General features: G+C 38.7%; 1 protein-coding gene across 1 annotated transcript in view; it reads left to right on the top strand.

The window, feature by feature from the left end:
- The window catches only part of LOC144665182 (uncharacterized), a 46,264-nt gene extending 34,534 nt beyond the window's left edge, over nt 1–11,730 (top strand). The window contains 8 exon segments of the mRNA XM_078526355.1: nt 1,101–4,817; nt 5,186–5,347; nt 5,349–5,657; nt 6,901–7,311; nt 7,610–7,698; nt 8,064–8,157; nt 8,510–8,708; nt 9,447–11,730. Coding sequence (XP_078382481.1) covers nt 1,101–4,817; nt 5,186–5,347; nt 5,349–5,657; nt 6,901–7,311; nt 7,610–7,698; nt 8,064–8,157; nt 8,510–8,708; nt 9,447–9,754 — 5,289 coding nt within the window. The 3' untranslated portion in view covers nt 9,755–11,730.
- Nucleotides 11,731–22,032: the final 10,302 nt, after the last annotated feature.

Genomic DNA, 22,032 nt, shown 5'->3' with positions numbered 1-22,032 from the left:
ATTGTCGGAAAAGTCCAAACTTTGAGATTTCCGAAGGTGTCCCGACCTAAATACGATCATTTTGTCAAGGAGAGATGTAATTATGGTAATTATATTCCACGCTTTTATGGTGAGAACAATGCGTTTTAAAACAGGACACGATTGTTTATGCCGAATATTTTTGTGATTACTCTGAGTTGCAGAAATATTCAAATTTAGATGAAAATAAGCTCAAAGACTCCCTACAATCTATATGAACGTATATCGCTAAGTGTTGTTTTAAATTGGTTAAAATATCAAAGAAACAGGATTTTTTTACAAATCACGTGCACGCGCCCATATTTTTGTCCAGTCATAAATATCTCGTAAAGTTGTCGATTTCAGTCGTTGTACTTCGTGCATACGCTTTAAATAAATGCATAATGATGAGCCTAAGGTGTCCCCCGCGACCTTAAGGTTACAAAAAACTAAATTAAATGCACTTTGCCTGTGGCGATCGGTTCGCCCAATGCATGTTTGAATAAACCATCGAATTTTTTACGCTATTGAACTTTAAAGTGGAGTGTAAGCTCGCGGAAGGGGCTTTCTTTTGTTAACCACGTTGAGTGCCACGACTATTAAAACAGCCTCTTGGTGTAACATGTGACTCCTCGTTCAAGAATCGTGGGTAAGAGACTATTAATTTTTAGAGTCGTGGCACTCAACGATGGATTCCAACGCGGTTAACGAGAGAAAACCCCTTCCGCGCTTTGAAAACTGTTTACCCTAACGCAATCTATTTTAGTCCTCTTATATCTTTGCCCATCCGTACCTTCTTTTGCATTTGGTTATCGAAATGTTCCCTCACTGTCTTAAGTGGTTGTTTATATATTTCACCCAATTTAGTGGCCATTTTTCTTATATCGAAATCTGGCAAGTCTGATTTGATGCAGTGCGAATGAACGGAAATATAGTTGGTTATTTAACTAGAAATGAAAAACATCAGTAAGATTGAATACCAGTAACGAAGAGCCGACATTTCGTCGAAGTTCAGTGTTTATTTTTTATAATTTATTTACAACGATCTATGTAAGAATAGAAGAATGTGTATTGCTTTGTTTGCTAACATCTTCATATTTCAGGCTAGCCATGGTGTCTCTATTTTGGAAAACGAAATCGTTGTAAAAAGCGAACATCAGCTGGAAAATGCCTCAATGAGCTGCGACGAAGGATCTTCGCAGTCAAAAGAAAAACAGTTTGAAAGAGGAGAGAACAATGGTCAAATTGAAAATATTTTACTTGGAAGAGAAGTCAACGATGCTGTATGCAACGACAGTGAAAGTGAAAGGAACATTTCCCTGAAGAAAGACTTCGAGGAATTGAAGATGCTATCACAGGAAGTAGAAATGAGATTGGCAAAAGAAAGAGAGAAAAATCAAGCATTGGAAGATGAACTCGAGAATTTTGAAGCAGAGAAAAGGAGAGGAATGAAGATGTATCGCGAGTTGGAAGAAGAATGTAACAGATTGAGAGAGCAGCTGAACGATAACGAATCACCTCAGAACCAAGTTGAAGTTCGACTGCGTGAAAAGCTGAGGACAAGATTGAAGAATAGAGAGGAAGAAATCGAACTTCTTACCAAACAAGTGGACACGTTAAGAAAAGAGGTACAGGCAATCAAAGAGGAAAGAGACAAAGGTAACACACTTTACGTGAATCTCGCCGAGAAGTACAAGAATCTGCTAAAAGAGAATAAAAGTTTGGAGCAGGGGAGACATGAGCAGGTTCAAAAGGATTGTAAATCCCGCGAACTCGAGGAGTCACTTCAAACGAGAATTAACGAGCTGATGCAGATGAAGGACGAGATTGAGTCAATGAGAGACAACTTACGAATACTTGTACGCGAGAAGGAAGAGGGCACGGAGGAATACACATCGCTCCAAAAAGACCTTGCCAAGGTGACAAATGACCGCCGGCAACTGGAACAACAAGTACAGGATGAGATTCACCGTGCTGACAAGCTAGAAAGGGAACGTTTCTCATTACAAGGAAAGATCGAGGAAATGCAGAAGGATTTGAATACACGCGATTTGGTGGCCGCGGCTGATAAGAAAACAATCGAGACCTACGTCGATGAAATAAAAGTTCTCAAAGATGAGAAAGGGAACGCGGTTAACGAGGTAGAAAAGCTTAGAAAGCAAAGCAAAAATCTGCTTCAGGATCTGGAAAAAATGAACAAGGAGAGAGAAGAGGTCGAAACTCTTAAAATCTCAAAATCGAACGCGCTGAAAGAGATTGAAGCTTTGAGAAACGAAAATATACGTCTTCTTAAAAAAAGTGAAGAATTCGACCAAATGGCCGCCGATCTTATCAGTCTAAGAGAAGAGAAGGTTATTGGGCTAAAACAGCTGGGGATTTTAAGAGAAGAAAACGAAGACAAAATAAACAAGGCAATGGAAGATGTGGAAGGTCTTGAAATCGAAAACGAGAATGCGATGAAAGAGAATGAGAAGCTGAGAAATGAAAATGAACTCCTTCTTCTGAAAGTTGACCAATTCAACAAAATGAAAAGAGATCTTGATGGTCTTAAAAATGATTTAGAAAACATGAACAAGCTAAAGGAAGATTTTAGCGCTCTCGAAATTGAAAAAGAGAATGCACAGAAAGAAATCGAGATTCTGAGAAATGAAAATGAGGTTTTTCTAAACAAGGTTGATGAATTCGATCAAATGCGAGAGGATCTTGAAAGGCTTAAAGAAGAGAAGGTGGTTGGATTAAGAGAGCTGGGCATTTTAAGAGACGAAAATGAAGCTCTTTATGAGAAACTTAGGACGATGAAAGAAGCTAAGGAAGAACTTGATGTACTTAGAAGCGAGAAACAAAGCAGAGTATTAGAAGAGAACAAAACCTCGAAGGAGGTCAACGAAACTCTTCTTAGAAAACAAGAAGAAAACGAAAGAGTGAATTTAGAATTAAGAACTGTTGCAAATGAGAAAGAAAACGTTTCCAAAGAGAATAAAAGATTGACGGAAGAAAGTGAAATTCTTATAAGAAGAATAGAAGAGTTGAGCGAAAACGATGAAGAACTTGTGAAAAAGTTGGACAGATTAAACCATGAAAAACACATTCTGCAAGAAGAATTCAAAAACGTGAAAGCAGCCAAAGATACGTTGGAAAAAGACAACGAAACTCATGCAAACGACATTCAAAACTTCGAAAGAGCAATGCAAACCTTGAAGAGTGAAAATGAAAACAACTTAATAGAGTTGGAAAAATTGAAAAAGGAAAATGAAGCTCTTATGGCTGAGCTTGAATCATTTCACGGTATCAAAACAGATCTTAATATTTCCTTGGAAGACAAAAAGCGATTTGAGAAAAAGTACCGTGACCTCGAAGTCAGCTTGGAAAATCAAACACTGGAAGCTATGAGACTTAAAAAGGAAACAACAGTTTTGAAGAAAAAGAATGAAGTTCTGACAAAAGAGCTTCAACGTCTTCAAGATGAGAAGACTCTCCTTCAAAACCAAATGTCGAATGCTAGTAAAGTTGAGGATAAAGAAACGAAAATGGAATGCGAGCTAAAGACTGGTGAAAGTCCGCCTTCGAAAGGAAAGAAAAATGAGACAAAGGCCCTTGAAGAAATGATTGGCGAAGCTAAGGCTAAAGAAGAAACAAATGGCAAAGTTAAACATTTAAAGGAAAAAGTTGGCGAAGTTGAGGCTTTGAAACAAGAGATCAATTTCCTTCAGAAAGAAGTGGAAGACTTAAGCGAAGAACACAAAGAACTGTTGCAGTCCTATAACGCCATGCAAAAAGAAAGGGATCTCGCAGAAAACCGAAAGATCGAATTGGAGAAAGAAAATGCTCAAGTAAGCGAGGAACTGGGAGAACTTAAAGAAGAATATGATTCCCAAAAGCTCAAATTGGAGCACGCAGAAAGGGAAATTGAAGATTTCACTAAAGAAAATGAGGAACTACATCAAAATTACATTGACCTGGAAGAACGGTACGGGCGTATACGAAAACTCAATAGGGAATTAGAAGAGGACGTTGACATCGAAAGACGGAGCCTTGCAGAAGCGAAGACGCGTAATGCAGAGCTTAAAAAAGAAAATGCGCATCTACGAGAGCACATTACAAAACTGCACCAGGAGGCTGATAAGCGTGAAGAAGAAAGTCGGCCAGAACAGGGTGGTGTGGCAAAAAAAGTTCAACATCTGGAGAAAAAGAAAAGTATCGTTCAAATGAAGAAAGAAGAGTTACAGGCAAGGCTCTCTGGAGAGAAGAGCAAGTCGAAGAATTTTGGAGACGAGAATCGAAAGCTAAAGAGCTCGAGTAGCGTGGATAATATAAGTGCTAATGACAAAGCGACGCAACACGAAGACGAAATAAAATTAGCATCTCTTGAAAGAAAAATTAGCATCCTGCAATCCTCGAAAGAGCGAGCTAGTGTATTAGAGAAAGAGTTGAAACAGCTTAAAGAAAAACTGGATTTTGAAATAAGAAACAGGGACGGCAAAGATGAAGAAATCAAACAGAAAAAGAAAGAAAATGATTCTTTAATTTACGAGCTTGAAAGCAATCGACACAGGCTTGTCTCGAACGTTCTTAATCCTTTAGAAGAATCAAACCTCCCATGGAAGATCAGTGTCACCGCTGCTGATATCTCATCAGGAAAAAACAAGGGAAAGGCATGGTCGAACATCAAGGAGAACATTGTAGCGCTGATCCGGGACCGAGAGAGATTAACCAGCGAGAACACAATTCTGCAGCAAGCGTATTCCCGGATGGAGCAGGAATGCCAAGGTGAAAGAAAAGAATCTGAGCAATCGACGAACGAAGACAGAGAAAACAACCAGGTAATATTATTTTCTTAATTCGACCGTGATGGCCCTGTCAGAGTATTGGATAGATCTGATTATGTTTGACTACGACGTGAAAATTTTTTTTCTTTTGTTAACCATCGTGAAATTGTTGATTGATCAATTAATCGATCGATCGATAATTGATATGATTGATTGATTGATTGATTGATTGATTGATTGATTGATTGATTGATTGATTGGGTGATTGACCGACCGACCGACCGACCGAACGAACGAACGAACGGACGGACGGACGGACCAAACGAACGAACGACAGACTTATTCATACCTGACCGAACGAGTGTTGATTCATTAGACCATTATTGGATAGTTGACTAAGACTTTTCTTCACCCCCTTTTAGAATTTGGAAGAACTTCCTGATGAAGACATCTTACGTAAAGAGCAAGATCTAAATGTTCTTCACAAAAAAATTGCATCCGATAAGGAAAATCTGACGACACTTCAAAAACAAAACAAAGACCTACTTCTTCAAATCGACTTTATGAAACGAATGCAGCTTACATTCTGATCGAGGACGGGACAAACTTGTGGTTCATAAAAACATTTTCGCTCCAACGGACACAAGAATGAATGCTCTTTCACAGTTAAAGCTTCGCAGATTTCAATCAATGGAGAGCATTTCATTCATCAAACATGAAGCGGCTGTTGAACAGCGGAACATAGACCCCATTCACGAACTCCTGAAAGGGGACGCACAGGAGATAACGACGCAGTATCCTGAAAACGAACACGGTGACCGATCTGAAGAGGAACAGATTCTGGTTGCGCGGGAGTTAGTAAAGAAAAACCGGCAAATATTCGAACTGGAGAAGGTTGGTTACCATAACAACATGCACCACGTTCAATGCACAAAACACTCAGGAACACCGTTCGAGTCGCAATGCACCTGCACTTGTTTTTGGAGGAGTTTCAACGACACTCACCACTGTAAGCAAATGGCACCAGCTTCTTAGTAACAGCACCGCTACACTGCAATTACAATTCACTGTACAAAAATTGCACCTATCATTAAGCACAACTGTAAAAGTAAAATGGAATATAAAAAGAAGATATAAGACGCTCTACTCTACTCTACGCCTTTAGGCGTATTTCTAAAGGAGTAAGGATCTGCACATAGAGTAATGCACTGCAGTAACATTAAGATGAAATATATTACATTAATATGAAACTTATTTTGAAGCACTTCTGTAAAGTAAACAGTCTAAGCAGCTGTACTGAAACCTGTGGCAGGCGACGCACTGCACTGACATTAAGCTTACCCATGCACTAGCTAAAATGTGCACCCAAGGGAACGCATGCACTTTAGTGCATTACACTTGCAACACACAAAAGGAAGGTTGCACTCATATCAGTTAATCAAAAAGTTAAAGCAAACGTAGTTTACCTAATGTACCACACATACATAAAGCGAGCGTGTTCATGCACAAACAAGCACTCTTGCAAATATAATAAAAATGTAATAGTATTAAAACACTTATCTTTTACAATGCACACGGTCAGCGTCTTATTCAAATCACGTAAGGTAATGCGTTTAGACGCAAGATGCTTGCACAAGGGTATAATATAGCAAATATAACTATCTGCACATATGCACATATAAATAGATTTTCTCCTAAACGCCATAATAGTGATAATAGCATGCTTTACATATGCACTAAGCTACACTGCATTCCCTATCTATAGAGTTTTTCTCTTGTTAATATGCAGAGCTTGTCTGGTAATGTACGATATTCCGTAAATAGTTCTGTCCCTATTGCCGTTCTTCCTTACCTTCTATCTTATTTCATAAAATACTCTTCAAAACATTTTCCCCTTTTCCTTCCACTCACCACTCCTAAGAGAGCTTGCGCGAAAGCATGCAGTTTACCTATCTTCATTTTCGCATGCACAAAGGTCTGTGTTTAGAACCTCAAGTGCTTGCAACGATAAGTACACTTGCTTAATAATGCACAGCTACCCAGATCGATAAGTGGATACTTCAATTTCTTGCATATAGTCAAATCCCATTCGTGCACTATTCAACACTGTTTAATTTATTTACATCTTTCTTTTCAGGAGGTCGATGTTCTGCTGACTAAAATCGAAGAATCTTGTGGCAAACCAACAAAGGACAAATTATCCTCTGATGTCGAAAATTTTAAACTGGAAATATTGCGGCTTGAAGGCGAAAACAGAAAGCTGAAGGAACTTGCTAATGACCCGCTGCTTGCATCAACGCAGAAAAAAATGGAAACTTTACAAGCCATGAATAATTTCTTAAAAAGCGAGAAAGAAGAGTTAGTGCTGGAAATTTCCGCCAAAAATAAGAAAATTGAGATTTTGGAGAGGCGCGTGAAAGAGCTGACGGAGATGAGAACGAGCGCTGTGAATGGATCGAAAAACGGAGTGTGCGACGAGGCTGATGCACAGATCAATGAACTGGATGAAGAACTTGGAAAAACCAAACACAGGGTAGCTGAACTCGAGGTGAGTAGCTCGAAGAAGAAAATTCCTAAACTGTTTGGTGATGATCTCAGACTTCTGTTCAAATGGCTTTTTTAAGGCCGTTAACTCACCGTTGGTTTCAGTCGTGGATTCAAAAACAGAGATAACGTGATGATGAATTTGATAATCGTGCCATCGATGAAATCTCAATAATGGCCGTTTTTATGCTAGAGACATTAAAGTCTACAGCGCCCCTCCCTCTTACATAGAGCGTCCCATTAATATTATCATAAATAGCAGGATTCAGATCTGTCATTTATACTGACTGTTCATTTTCTAGGCCGAACTTGAACACTCCAACAACAGCTTCAACTCCAGACTGAGGAGAGAGTTGGATGAAATAGAGGCAAAGTGGACAAAACGACTCAGGTACGTTCTAATATCAATCACAGCCGTTACGTGAGGTGGGGTTGAACTTAAAAATGGAGATGAAAAAAATCACGTGTCTGTAAGACCGAGATACAAGGAAACCGTTTTTTGGAAAAAGGAGAGAAACAGGAACGTTTGAAGTGATGATAGTGAAAGGGGAAGCACTCCAAAAATTTAATAAAGGAAAACTGACACAATGTGATAGGAAAGGGAGAACCCAAATGGCGACATTGCTAACCCCATGTCCCTTCTCCCCAGTTTTTTTTTTCTTTTTTTTTTTCATTATTGTGTGCGGGGGAACGACTGTATCGAGATCCTTTCTTCGGATAAATTAACGCAATTGGTGTGGCTATCTTCATTTGTAGGAAAGAGTGCATGGAACTTCAGTCAGAGCTGTCAGAGAAACACAGCAAAGAGAAACAACACTGGCAGAAAAAGGAAGTAGAACTACAGAACATAGTAAGTCGACTTCCGCTGTCAATTTAAGTGTATACATTGATCAGTGAAACACGTAAAAATTCTAAAAGTGATGTCATTTTAATTTAGCTAGCCTGTTTACAAACCCTCAGGTCAGGAACAGAATGAAGAGGAAAGGTCGGGTAGTATACAGCTCCCGCAAGGTCTCACATAAATGGCTTGCTACCTCCCCCTACAAGGGGGAGGTGGAGGGGAAGAAATGGGTTAGGCTCCCCCCTTTTTCCCCTCCCCTCCCGCTCTCTTTGCCCATCAACCTTCTCCCTCGCGGCCGTTGCTTGAAGAAGCCTATCTACCAGTAAAATCCTTAATTACCATACCGAATTTTTTTAACCAGATTCGTCAAATGAAACTCGTAATGGACAAAAGGCTGGGACAAGCGGAAACTGAACGGCGGAGACTGGAACAAGAACTGATGACGACAAGAACGTCTAGTTTCCATGGCAGCATGATTAGCCTCGACTCCAATTCAGACGATTCAGGGGGAATTCCATCTCCCAATCCAGGGACAAGCGCTGACATCCCTTCGCCGACTGGTGAGAAATTGTTAGGGGGTTATGATGGCATCGGCAAAATATTTAACATATCATTTGACTATTCAAACATTCAAATCGATTTATATAGAAAATCGTACGACCCCGAGCACAATTCGTGATCACTAGATTTCCAAGGATAAGTGAAAGTTCCGGCACGATATTGCACAAACATTAATTTTAGGCGAGTGCAGTTTTAATAAGTATAGTCAACAAAACTACGAGCATATTTCCGTACTATGGATCATGCTTGAAAACTTCGGGTCAACTTCGGAAATCTTCGTGCTTCCATCGGGTCAACTCTGAAAGTCTTCGAAGACTTTTGGTCAACTTCGGAAATCTTTGAAAGACTTCCTGTCAACTTCGGAATAAGTACTCTTACGAAGTAAACTTTGGGATTAACTGCTGCTCTCTTTCAATCGGAATCCAGTAATTTTGTTGGGTAAACTAAAAATCAAATAGTTCCCTGGCTTAGTTCTGGACATTCTCGTTCCCAGAGCCTGCGTCCCCTAGACCAGCGGTCCCGGGACTATATATGACGGGAAACCAGGATTTTTTTTTTTTAAGTCAGCTCCTGATGGGGCTGTAGTCGACATCCTGTAGCCAATAAACAATGAATCATTGTGTTTTCACTTCCGTTTCTGCCTGCATGCCATAATTTAATGTTTCCTTTAGAGTTTAAAGTTTAAATTTTAAACTTTAATAAAGTTGAAGTTTAAATAATATTAAATCTTTCTGCAGATTGCCTCAGTGATCGCGAGCTAAGGCGTGTTGCATACAAACTAAACGGAGAGGAGTGGTCTCAACTTGGAACTTTCCTAGGGGTGGGGGACAGGGATCTTGTGCAGCTCGGAGGCCTCAGCATGGGACCCCAGGAGAAAGCTTTTCGATTGCTGTGTGTTTGGAGGACACGCTGTCGACTGAGTCGATCTCAGATGATCTCACAGCTGGCTGTGTCATTGGAGGAAGTGAATCGAAAAGACGTCGCTCAGTTTGTTTTGGAGCAGTTCATGTCTGGAAAACCCAGAAAGAAACTTTTTGGATGGTAAACTGTACGTGTAAGTTGTGCCCCGTTACGTGATCAATTGGTCGCCGCACGTGATCAACTCGGGAGCACACATGAAGATCACGTGACCATTACAGCCACAATAGTGTTTTTCTCCTTAAATGGAAAAGTTCACGCTTCTAAAAGCTTGACCTCTTCTGTGCTTTAAATATTTCACTTTTTGACTTACACCTGCAAATTGATTGAATGCATGATCAAATAGTCTAGTTCATTCCTCGTGGTTTTTCGATTTCTAGCATTTCCTTAGTGCTTTTTATTGCCTCAAATAAAATTGCGATTAAAGCCTGGTTCACACTTGCGACGCAAACGCAAACGCTAGCGCAAGAGACGTTAATACGTAGAACGCAAACGCAAAGAGTGTGTAATACACAGGCGCAGTGGAAATCTTTTTCCAAGATGGCGTCTTGCTTGCGTTTGCGTTTGCGTTGGGCTAGTTCACACGTGTTTTTCTTGCGTTTTCGTTTGCTTCACACGTGCGAACCCGGCTTAAGAGTTTTTTCAGAAGAGGGAACAAGTGCCAAATCTTCATTTAAAGCTCTCGAAGAGTTTCCGAGCATTTACGAGCGTTCACGAGAACTCCGTCACGCAACCATGGTACAATGAGAATACGTCATGTTGCTAAGCAACGTCGAGGACGAAAATGGTTGGGCTCAGGTGACTTTCGTAGACAGGAAGTTGCCAGGAAGTGTATTTGTTCCTTCGACTGTCTTAATTTTATTAATTGTTAACTGAGCGTAACTTTGCAATAAATGGGATGTCATCCATGCAAGCACAATAAAAATCAATAAGTTGTCTGAGTAAAAAGCTACATACACGAAAACAAAGGGGAAATATTTCTTTTTTATAGCTATCTAGAAGCGAAAGACAAACCGACAAATTTTTTAGTTTTTTTTTTTTTGTAAATTTAAAGTGTACAAAACAGGATCCACCGAAATAGTCAGCAGAATATATTTAATGGATGTATATAAGATAAATTATATTTAATCAATTTAATCAATCACCTCATAAGCTGCTGTTTACTTAAAAATATTTTTAAATGATTACAATTTGTTGAAATTATTCATAAATTTAGGAATGATAGAATAAATAAAAGATATCAAAAAGAACCTTTTTAAAAATCACAGTTGTTCACTTTGATTCTTACTGATTCTTACTATCACTGCCGTGAATAAAGTTGCACACGATGAGAGCTTATCTAGGTTTCCGTAGCATGAAGCAACGAGGAGTAAGACCCTTGTATCGTGTATCGGGCGGAAGTAGGACCTGAGATGGTCTAGTATCCCCACCCCCACTAGGCTTTGGTAGATTGTGCTAGCATAATTTTAAGCATACTTTAGCACTGCTAGCATAATCCAAGCTTTTTTGCGTTGTAGTTTGTATTTTATTTCTGTATTGTTTTTGGAAAATATTGAGGTCTGTGCTTAAGCCCATGGTCAAATATGGTCCGGCAGACTCCAGGTCACCCTGTGCATATCTGAGAGTTTTTTAATTTTTAATTTCTCATTTTTTAAATTTTTTATGTTTTTAATTTATTTTTTAATTTTTAATTAATTTGTTTTTTTAATTTTTTAAAATTTTGCATAGTTGTCTTAATACTGAACTGAGGGCTTTGCGTAGATGGCATGTAAAACAAGTATATACAAGTAACTTCCTGACTCGGATTCAGAACCCAAAAAACGGTTGATTTGGATATCATTTGTTAATCATTTGGCTTTTCAAGGTGCGCACATGCGTATTTGCGATGCTAAAGACTGTAAGACTGGAATTCGAAGGAGGACTATATGAATGTTCATTAAAGTTAAAATTGATAGAGTTAAGCTACTGGTGATCTTTATTTTCCTTAAAATCTAAGTAGCATAATTTCGGTGACAGAGAGCATAATTTTCAGAAAGTAGCACAATTTTGGCATAATTTCTAAAAAATAGGAGCACTGCTAAAAGCATAATATGCTTTTTTTCGGGTACAATCTACCAAAGCCTTACCCCCACCCCTAAAAAAATTGACAAGTTACTTGTATAAAGGAGACGAAACAAGGAGCAAGGCTGATATGAATCCGATCGAAAAATCAAAACGGTACTAGTGCTCATCGTGACGGCGAAAACCTTTTCGATATAAACAACTCCAAATAATAAAATCATTAGTGATTATTGGGTGTTTTGTCAAACTCAAACATACTTTTGGCTTCTTTTAAAAGCTTTTAAAGAAAAGCTTAAAATTCAGCGATAGTGAATTTCATGGATGAGCAACTTTATTTTACTGTTTTTTTTTTTTGTATTGTGCAGGCAGGAGTTGTTTTCTGTCTACACTGCTTTGTCATGAGGTATTAAATTTGTATACGTAATTGGACTACATGCTGTCCAATTTGGAAATAATTTGATGAAAAAAATTACGAGGGCAGCCAAAATTGGACGAGGCCGAAGGCCGAGTCCAATTTGGCTGTCAGAGGAATTTTTTGAATCGAATTATTTTCAAATTGGACAAGCATGTAGTCCGGTTACATATTAATTATATAGCTTGTAGTCGGTCAATCCAGCATAAACAATAAATTTATGTCCAGAGAACCGGGGAAAAGCATTCAAAATAGTAGGCATAACACAGCACATGCAACTCACTCAAAGCATTGTCTTCTGTTCACAAATAAAACTTAAACAAAACATTGCAATTTTATTCACCTGAGTTTGCGAAGCTTGCTACAAAGTGAGTGAAAACACTGCATCAATCAATGAAAGCCGTAAACAAAGTGTCCGAAGAGCTTTACAACTTCTTGAATCTGACATACTCCTTTCCACTGTCTCGTTCGTACTTCATCGTCGTCTTTTCTTTCGAATTTTAGCAAAAAACGACAAAGAATTGCATCTAGCTCATGGCGATAAATATCTAACAGATTTCTTGCTTCGCTTCGCTGCACTTACGTTCACTCAAGTTTTGTACTATTGGAGGTGTTTTGCTCTTGGTTTTTGCTTCTTTGTGTAGCTAGCTCCTCTTTTGACAACGTAGAAAATGTCTCTTCTTTGTTACTATTGTTGAAAAGCTCAAAAGGAATGGAAAAACGTAGCAAACATGCCTTACATAATTCCGCCATTGTCGACTAACAATGCGACAAGTTTACAGGGCTGACGCTATGCTTTGTGCTAATTGGCTAATATCCGTCACATGTCGTTTTTTCTTCGATTTGATTGGCTGAGACCAAACTGTCCAATTTTTCTTAAATTGGACAGTTTTTGCATTTTACCTGAAAGTCCTAATTGAAACTATCCAAATTTAATCCCAAATTGGACCGTTCTCAGAAATTAAGGAAAAATAGCTGCGCTGACAATTTAACAAATAAAGAAGCCTCGACTGTGCTCTTTTCTGTTGTAAAGCACGCAGGAAGAGGCTAGAGCACAAAAGAAGTGTAGGGTGAAGAACAGAGCACAGTCGAGGCTTCTTTATTTGTTTTATAATTAAGAAATTCATTAATTTCCCCACGAATTCGCGCAATTATTTTCAAAACAAACTTTTTGCAAGCGAATAGAAGTGGCGTCAGCGTACATCTGTACTCTGATAAAGTACGCAACAATTAGCCAATCACAAAACTTGTTAGAATGGTTAAAAGAATTTGATTGGTTGAATAAGACAACAGCTGTCAACAGCTGTCAAACCATCAAGTTTGAAACCATCAAAGTTCAGAAATCCACAAGCTGAAAACGTCAAGTGGAATCCGAATTTTAACACGAGTCCTTGAAGTTCTTAGGACTTTTAGTACAACACAGGATAGAAAAGTAGACTGTTCAGTGCGAACCGGCCGAATGAAAACATGAAAAACTTGCATTTTGTTAACTTGACAACTATAAAAACAAACTGCTCAAAGCTTGTGGCTGGTACTTCACAAAATGCGGCCGTGCGGCTTGTTTCGCGAATCATTTACGACCATCGGATTCAAGGGAAAAATTAGAGTCGACTGCTGTGATTGCTGTGGCCTTCCAGTCATTGCACTGTTAACGATATAGGAACAGGATTGCCTTCCTGAATTGCATTGGAGGTTTTTAATTTCTGGACATCTGCTTCTGGAATGACAGGTAAACTTGTGTTCGATGCTTTCTTTGTTTCCGCGCTTGTTCAATTTTTTCTAACTTTGCAGCAGCTTGTTTGAAGCTTGAAATTCAACCCCTTTTGCAATACAAATTCCTCGGTTTAGGGGTGAATTGTTTAGGTGTCTCTCGATAGCGTTGCGAAATCCAAGAAGCGATGACCTCGAGTAAAGTTCACCGTCTTTTGTTCGAGCTTCGGCGTAGAATTTACCGAGGTTGTTGTCTAGCTTCTTTGTTGGTCATTTTGTGAAGGCTTTTGGCAATTTTTCTTTCACGGCACCAAGCTGTTTTAAAAACGCCAGAAAAAATTATTCAGTCTGTGATAAGTCTGAGTTGTGTGTGTATTCGCTAGGTAATTTAGTTTTCTGTTTTTTGAATTGCTGTTTGTTTGTTTTGTTTTTTTACACGAAAATATAGCTGTGCGTGTTTTATCTAAAATTCCGTACTTAAATAATGTGAAACTCATATTCAAAAACTCAGATAGCCCATTTTGTACTATCTTTCGTGTTTTTCGTTTCTGCTTTTGTTATAATGTCTTCAATTTCGGCCTTGAGTTGTTTACAAATCTTTGGTTGGTTGTTCGTTGTTGTTAAGCTTACTTTCCGGTGTTTTTTCCGTAACTTTCCGTAATTTCACTTTCTATCGCCGTGCAATTTGTGCTGTTAGGAACATGACGTTTTAAATTAACTGACGCTAAAAGCTCGTTTTCATTCTCGTTTTTCAGGTCAAAGAAGATGTCAGGGTCAAGACAAAACCCGAGAAAGACGTTCGGGAATAGTGGTCGGCCATATTGGGTCGATGGCGTGAAATTTCCTCCGTACATCTGGACTCAATCTCGAGCCCAGAAGCCGTCCAGTCGGTCAGCGGTACGGGACGGACTCTGTGAAACTGGAATTGATCAGATCAATTTCAGGTCGATTTCAGGTAGAACCTTGGTCTTCCGGTTTTTATTGCGCATGCTCTCAGGTGTAAGCGGAAGTAAATTTCCCAGAACGGAAGTAAATCGAGAAAGTTGAACTATTCTCAAACACAGTATCGACAGAACTGGTGTTTATCGAAGCAACAAAAGTAACAAAAACGTTCTGCAGTTAACAAAAGAGAGAGTCAACAAGAGAGCGTCTGGTGTTTTGTTTCCGTTAGTCTCTTGCTTGAGCATACTGCTATATTGGTTTTAAATCAAAGATCTTATTTGCCTTCCAAGATTCCGCCTGACTGTGTGCATGTGTTCGTTGTTGTTTTGCGGACGACAGTGAAGAAATTTACATAATGCACAACGCACGGACAAGCTATTGTTCTGTTGACAAAAACTTTTGTTTGGCGACTTTCGTATATTTCAAAGGCTTCTCGCTGACAGCGCATCTTTTCATGATAGATTGCATTTTTTCGAGCAAATAATTTTTTCCTTGTCAAATGGCGGTAATATTAGTAAAGACGTTAAAGGCCACACCGGTCAACGCTATTCAAAAGGTGTAATTAGCATTTCGGCGACTCAGCTCGTGCACACATTCACGCAATTCACGTGCACACAATTGTACAATTCCTTTTTTTCAGCAAAACAACAACGCGTAATGTTCAAATTCTGCGTTATTAGTTATTATTTTAAATCGAGCAATGTCTGCAATATTCAGTTTTTCAACCGTAACGGAGATTTGAAAGAAAACAGTAGTTCTAGCAAGATATGTAAGTCAACTATAAATTGAGTTTTAATCGACCTTGTCCTTGGTGACGCCGTCGTTGTTGTTTTAAAACTCCGCTCAGAATTGACGTTTAAAGGAAGTCCTTTTTTATTCAAGGTATCTTTTGAGTTCAAAAAGAATGGTAGAATTAGAAAATACTTCATTTATGTAGCGCCATATCACGAGTTCTTAGGTGTTTTACAAAATTAAGGTGATACACCTGAACATTTGACCATGGAAAACAAAAAATGTTTTTCCAGGGTTTCCGGTTTGGTTTACTTCCGGGGAAGATTTTCAGACTTCCGTGTTGATTTCTGTTGTTCTGTGAGGACCAGTAAAACACTGAATTATTATTCAGTTTCCCAGAGTGAGTCCCGGGGTAGGAACGTCATGTATGGGACCGCTGACGGATCGCGGAGCCGGGGGTCACTCTGGGCTCGAGATTGATCTGGACTCTGATAAAGTACACTGTTTCAGCCAATCAGAGCGCGCGTTATATGAGAACTTAATTATAAATAGGATTTACTGACAGCTATATAGAGGATATTACACGGCGGCGCGAAGATATGAATTTTATTTTCGAGTGGTAAAGCAATATTTTACGAATGAGCGCAAGAAATGAGTAAAATATTGCTTTTATCACGAGAAAATAAAATTCATATCTTCAAGCCACCGTGTAATTTTCTTTTTATTATATAGACAAAAATCATGCATGAAGTAAAAGTTAAAATATTTTTATTAATCAAAAGCTTAGACACGAGCGACGGCTAAATTGCGAAACTGAAAGGCAAAATTTCGCGAACTGAAGCTTTCAGAAGATGTATAACAGGTATAACGAAAATGTAAAAACAGTCTGTTTATTAGCTTTCATCACTGTCACTCATAGGCGTACGGGCCGGGGGGGCTGGCGGGGGGCTGCAGCCCCCCCCAAATTTTGGGCAACTCAGATTTTTTGGGCAGCAAGAGAAATTTGGGCAAAGCCAGTTTTTCAAGTAGTTTTCTTTTTTTTTTTGAAAAGATAGATATTTTTTATTTTAACCTGAAGTCGGCGTGATTATTATTTTCTTGACAATGTGAGACCAGATTCACTAACAAGATTTACCCAAGATTCCTTATTTCGAGAGGCGCTGATATCTTCGTAACTGTAGGACGTAAATTTCCGGCGGCCACCATTTCAAGTAGGGACGTCAGTGAGAATCAAAACATTCAGAAAGAACGTGGAATCTAGCGAGATCTTAAATCTAAAGAACCAGTGAATGGACAGCTTGATGAATGCACCAAAGAAGCGTTGCTTGTACGTGGAAGCCAGCAGTTATTATCAACTTCCTTTTCTAAACGTTATAACAAATAAATTCATATTTCCTTTAATAATGGACACAATGATGGTCACTCAATACGACCCTGATAAAGAAAGCTTCTCCCGCGTTGCTAAATTTTACAAAATCGACGGCGAGATTCTGAAAGCCGAGCAGAAAATGTACGCGAGTTTTCGTCGTTTGCGCGGATTAGGCTACATGAGTGTTTCAGAAATGCTGGAGACAATGCGCGAGAATGTTCTATTTGATGTCTGAATGTCTCCAAAGTTTTCTTATGTGGTACATATCCTCGCAGTGCATGATACTTGCTACATCGCAGATTGAAAACTTACCTCAACAGCACCATGGGGCAACAACGTGTCAGTAACATCGCACTTATTAACATTGAAAGGGCATATGCCAAATCTGTAGTAAACCATGAAAAGATCGTATCATTGAAATCTTCGGCCATCGAAATGGCAGATAGCTATTCAGTCTTTAAGGTGATTTATGAGCTCATATGATAAATTCATATGCAAGAACTGCACGAGAATATTTTTTCTTCATATGTAGGCCTTTTTTAGCTTATATTAGTGCATCACAGGACCCTCGTTTCTTCTCGACTTTTTCGTAAAAATTTGGGCAACTTGCGATAATTTTTTGGGCAAATGGTTCACCGCCCCCCCTGGCAAAAAATTGCCCGTACGCCTATGCTGTCACTGACAATAAATAATTCGCCGTTTTGAAATCTGTTTCTGCTCAAACTCACCGCTTTTCTACTGATTTCTGATCGCGAAGTCTCGAACTGAGTTCGGCAGCTGGAATTTCTTGATTTTCCCTCTCTTCGTCTGACTTTACACAAGCAAGAAGCTCTTTTAAATAATTCAAATCATAAGAAGTTTTCTTCTTCGTGTTAGCATTTTCCTGCTCCTCAGTAAAACATTTTATTTTGGCTTCAGTGAACTTCACGAATCGATCTCGATAGCTCGCCATTTTCCAACCGGCGTTGGCAGCTTTGCACAAACAACCGTGCAAAGGCGGGAAATGACGTCATCGATATCCTCACTAGTGAGGATATGGAAAATACGCCACTACAGTCCCGGATGCAGTTTCGAGTGGTCTATTTACCTACTAAAAGATGGTTTTCCATGTTCTATAAGAAAATAATGCACGCTTGAGGTCTATAAAAGCTGCTAGTGGATGTCCGAGCCGTCAGGCGAGGGCATTCAGCTGCTTTTCTAGACCTCAAATCTTCTAGTGGGTTTAGAATATAGCATTAAAAAGAGCGCAGAACTTACAAGACTCGCGGCCGCTCATGTACGGCATTTACAAACGCACGCAACATTGGTAAAAGTGAATGTTTAGTTTATTCTTTTCTTTGGCGGCTTCTTTATAAATAAACCACGATATAATTTCATTCATATTTCCTATTTATATAGTCGTTTCTCCAACTACCAAAAGATTCTCACAAAGCCGACAAATCTAGTTGAAATATTTACGCATTCAATTTTGATTAAGCCTACTTCAATTTCATTCAAATAAAAAATTTTCATGCGTTCGTTTCGCAGCAAGTTTTTCAAATTCGCCTCTTATTTCGATTTAAAAAGAACAAAAGTGGAGTGTTCTGTCTTCAGATTTTGGCTAAAAAAAGGTTTCTTACCTCAAAGCGTTTCTAGAGTCCGGCTTGTTTTGCTAAATAATTTCCAACCAATTTCGGGCAGTTCACGGCAAAAGAAAAACAACAAATTTCAACGATTCTTTCTTCATCTGTCGCTTCCTTTGGAACTGTCTTACTTCCATTCAAGCAGGTAAAACATTTCTGATAAAAACTTGCTGCTTTAAAGCATCATTTAAACAACAAAAAAAGAGAATAGAGGCGAAGTCGACGAAGTCGTTCAGCGAAATTCGACAAACAATTTGCACATCCGGGGTACCGGGCTTCTATAGTTTTCAGCTATGTTCTATTAAAAATAATGCCCGCTAGAATTCCATTGCGCGTATACAGCGGGTATATTCTAATTTCCAGTAAAACACTCGCGGCTATATAATAAATAATAAAATGATATAAACATCAGTGAAATACCAGGAAATCTTTCGCGCGAAAAAATCATATCTTCACACGTGAAAATAACATGTTATTTTCACATGTGAAGATATCGATTTCGAAACATTTTTTTTTTTTGCCCTGTTTCAATGCTGAATGGGCCAGAGTAAATCGATATTAAGTCGAAACATTTTTGGATCTTCCTCGGCAATCTTCGGCAACTTTCGGATATCTTCGGAAATTTTCGGAAAAGTTCGAAAAATGTTCGGAAACATTCGTACGACCTTCGGACAACATTTTTGCAAATCTTCGAAAATCTTCGGAAAATGGTCGGCAATCTTCGGAAAATCGACAAAAACATCGTAATTAGTAGGTTCATATAATAATAATAAACAGAATATTACATGGTTGCGCGGAGATGTGAATTTTTTTTTTAACTGCGCTTTTATTGCAAACAACACTCACAGGCTATTTACGTGGTACTAGAAACACTACAATACATACGTATCTAAATTACAACACACTATATATTTAACACTACATTACAATAAGTTAAACAATACGTTAATTACAGTCGCTGGTACGTTACATTGAAATGTATAATTGCATTGCTTACATTACTAAAATACAGACTTTAACTAGCTGGGAAGGAATTTCCATTTCTGTTTAAATTTCTTCTCATCATTCGACATGACAGCGATATAGTTTTCAGTCTCGATTTTCTCGTGCACTAATGAGATGAAGTCATTAAAAACGCCTTTGACATTGTTAAGTGCGTTGACATAAAGAAAATATTTGCCCAGCAGTATGAGATGATTGAGGGCTAAACGGTGCGTACAAGGACGGGTAATTCCAAATAATACATCTAGCTCGGAAAGAAGTAAATTCGCTTTGCTTTCGAACAGAAACCAATTTTGGAAGTTATCCCAAAAAGAAGACGCCTGCACGCAGCTAGTAAACAAATGCTGTATGGTTTGACTATCAGAGGGACAGAACGGACAGAAAGGGGACGCAACCTTTTTCATTTTGTATAATAGACTGTTCGTGGCTAAAATGTTATGAATAATTTTATATTGGAACATTGCTGATTTAACTTCCTTTGTAGCCTTAAATGACAGAAGATAAATTTTACTTAGTTTCTCTTTTGAGATACCGTATGATTGAAGTTTTTTCTCTGAGGTGGGAGGGGGAAGATCTTCACAAAGTAACAACCTTTCATACAACATTTTGCACGTTAGAGTACAAAATGGCGGCATGGATGAAGTAGCAATAGTGTCGCCGGAATGTACATGAAGTAGCTTTTTCCACTTGGGGAATCGCGGATATAAGGCTATAATATTGTAAAAAATTGCAATCTAGTGCAAATTTGTTGGAAAAGTGAGGAAAGGCAGAAATCGACTTTCATATTCATCAAAAAGGTCTGGAATTTGTTCTATTCCTGCTTCGCGCCAACGAGGTAGATATACCATTTTATTGTTAATCAAAATGAATCTGTTGTTCCAGATTATTTGGGAGAGTACCTCGTTCTTGCTGTGAGGTTTTTTTTTTCTAATTTTTTTTTTTTTTATATAGCTCTTTTATTTATTTACACACACTTACATAAGGGCGTGTTTAAAACACGAAATGGCGAAATGGCGAAACAGCGAAATGGCGAAATGACGAAATGGCGAAATGATAAGATAAATGACCCATATATAATATAGTTTGGTTTCCCTTTGAACTTCGAGGCAGTTCTGTTTACATGTCTAGACTGAATTATTTCTAGGGAACATTTCAATGTTCTGGCCCAGGAATATAATGAATACTTGTCACAACGCCAAATTGAACGTATTGCTGGTTTTCACTGTCACGCAATCAAAAAATAAATTCGAAACCATTCAACCACAGAAGCTATAAATTTCAAATATTTTAGATGATAAATAGATAAACACTTTCTCCAAGTTTCGGGTCTGTGCGGTGTACCGTTCGCGAGTTATTTTCCGAACCTTTCCACGCAAATTTATAAAGCTTAGTATGGAGCCGCCATAACTGTGTCCTGCCGAGGGACACAGTAATGGCCGCCGTGATGTCAGAGAAACCATCTGGAACTCAATTCTGTTTACAACAGCGGCCATCCTTGGCTCAAGGGCTAGTACACTTTCACATAAACACCACTTATTATATCTGAAATGTTTATTCTGCACAAAATGGAAAGGAAAGGCCTTTTTTCAAACAAAACAGCTTTGTCACGGCACTCAGCTTGATTCATACGACGGAAAGTCAAATATTTAAAATGCTCTGTTTTAAAAACGAATGACACTATCGATCTGGAAATTTGCGAAAATATATATTTTTAGTTTATCTTTCGCCTAATGACAACGAAAATTTAGCAGGCCTAGTGAATTTAGATTTCTGAATTTTATGACGTAACATGAAAACCAAGAATTACTGAAATGTCTCAGCAAACCAGGATATCGTTTTTTCATTTAGTACTTGCCAAGTTGCCTATCAGTATCTGCACTGCACTTCAAACCTTGCCTTGTATTTAAGAACTGATATAGACATCAAACGTCACTCCGTTTCTGTGCAAAGTACGTTTGCCACTTGTACTGTGTATAAACTTCATCGCGAAGTAGGCTCGGTTTTGATAATCTATTTCATGTGAATGTTGCCGGAGCTCAAAGCCTTACTTCATAGCCGCTGCTCGGTGGTAAATACGAGATAAACAAATCATTTTCCCCGTCATTTTCGTCCGATGTTGAAAGGAAACGCCGACATTTCGATCAAGAATGTTCAGGCGTATCAAACAGCGCCTTGTTAACAAAGAGACACTGGAATCCAAATTTTTCATAGGTTCGTGACGGGACTCCGTGACCATAGTTAGTATGCCGTGACGGAGAACTTGTGATTGCATTTTCTTTTATTTTTCGGGACTTACCGTATTTATTCGATTAAGCGCCCAACCTCGAATAAGCGCCCACCTCGAATAAGCGCCCACCCTGTAGGTAGGAAAAGTTAATAAGCGCCCAGCCTCGAATAAGCGCCCACCCCCACCCCTAAAAAAACTGAAGTGCACAACAAGAGTATTGATTCTATATGAAATTGAGATTGAAATTGGCTAAGTACTACCAAGAGACTATCCCAAAGACCGAGTTTTCTTAGTATTTTACTGAAACTTTCAATTAACAGTCAAAATT

This window comes from Oculina patagonica, chromosome 9 (assembly GCF_052425735.1).
Source record: "Oculina patagonica isolate OP01 chromosome 9, crgOcupat, whole genome shotgun sequence".
Classification (NCBI taxonomy): Eukaryota; Metazoa; Cnidaria; class Anthozoa; order Scleractinia; family Oculinidae; genus Oculina; species Oculina patagonica.
Note: the sequence above shows the minus strand (reverse complement) of the source record. Positions and strands in the feature narration are given on the sequence as shown.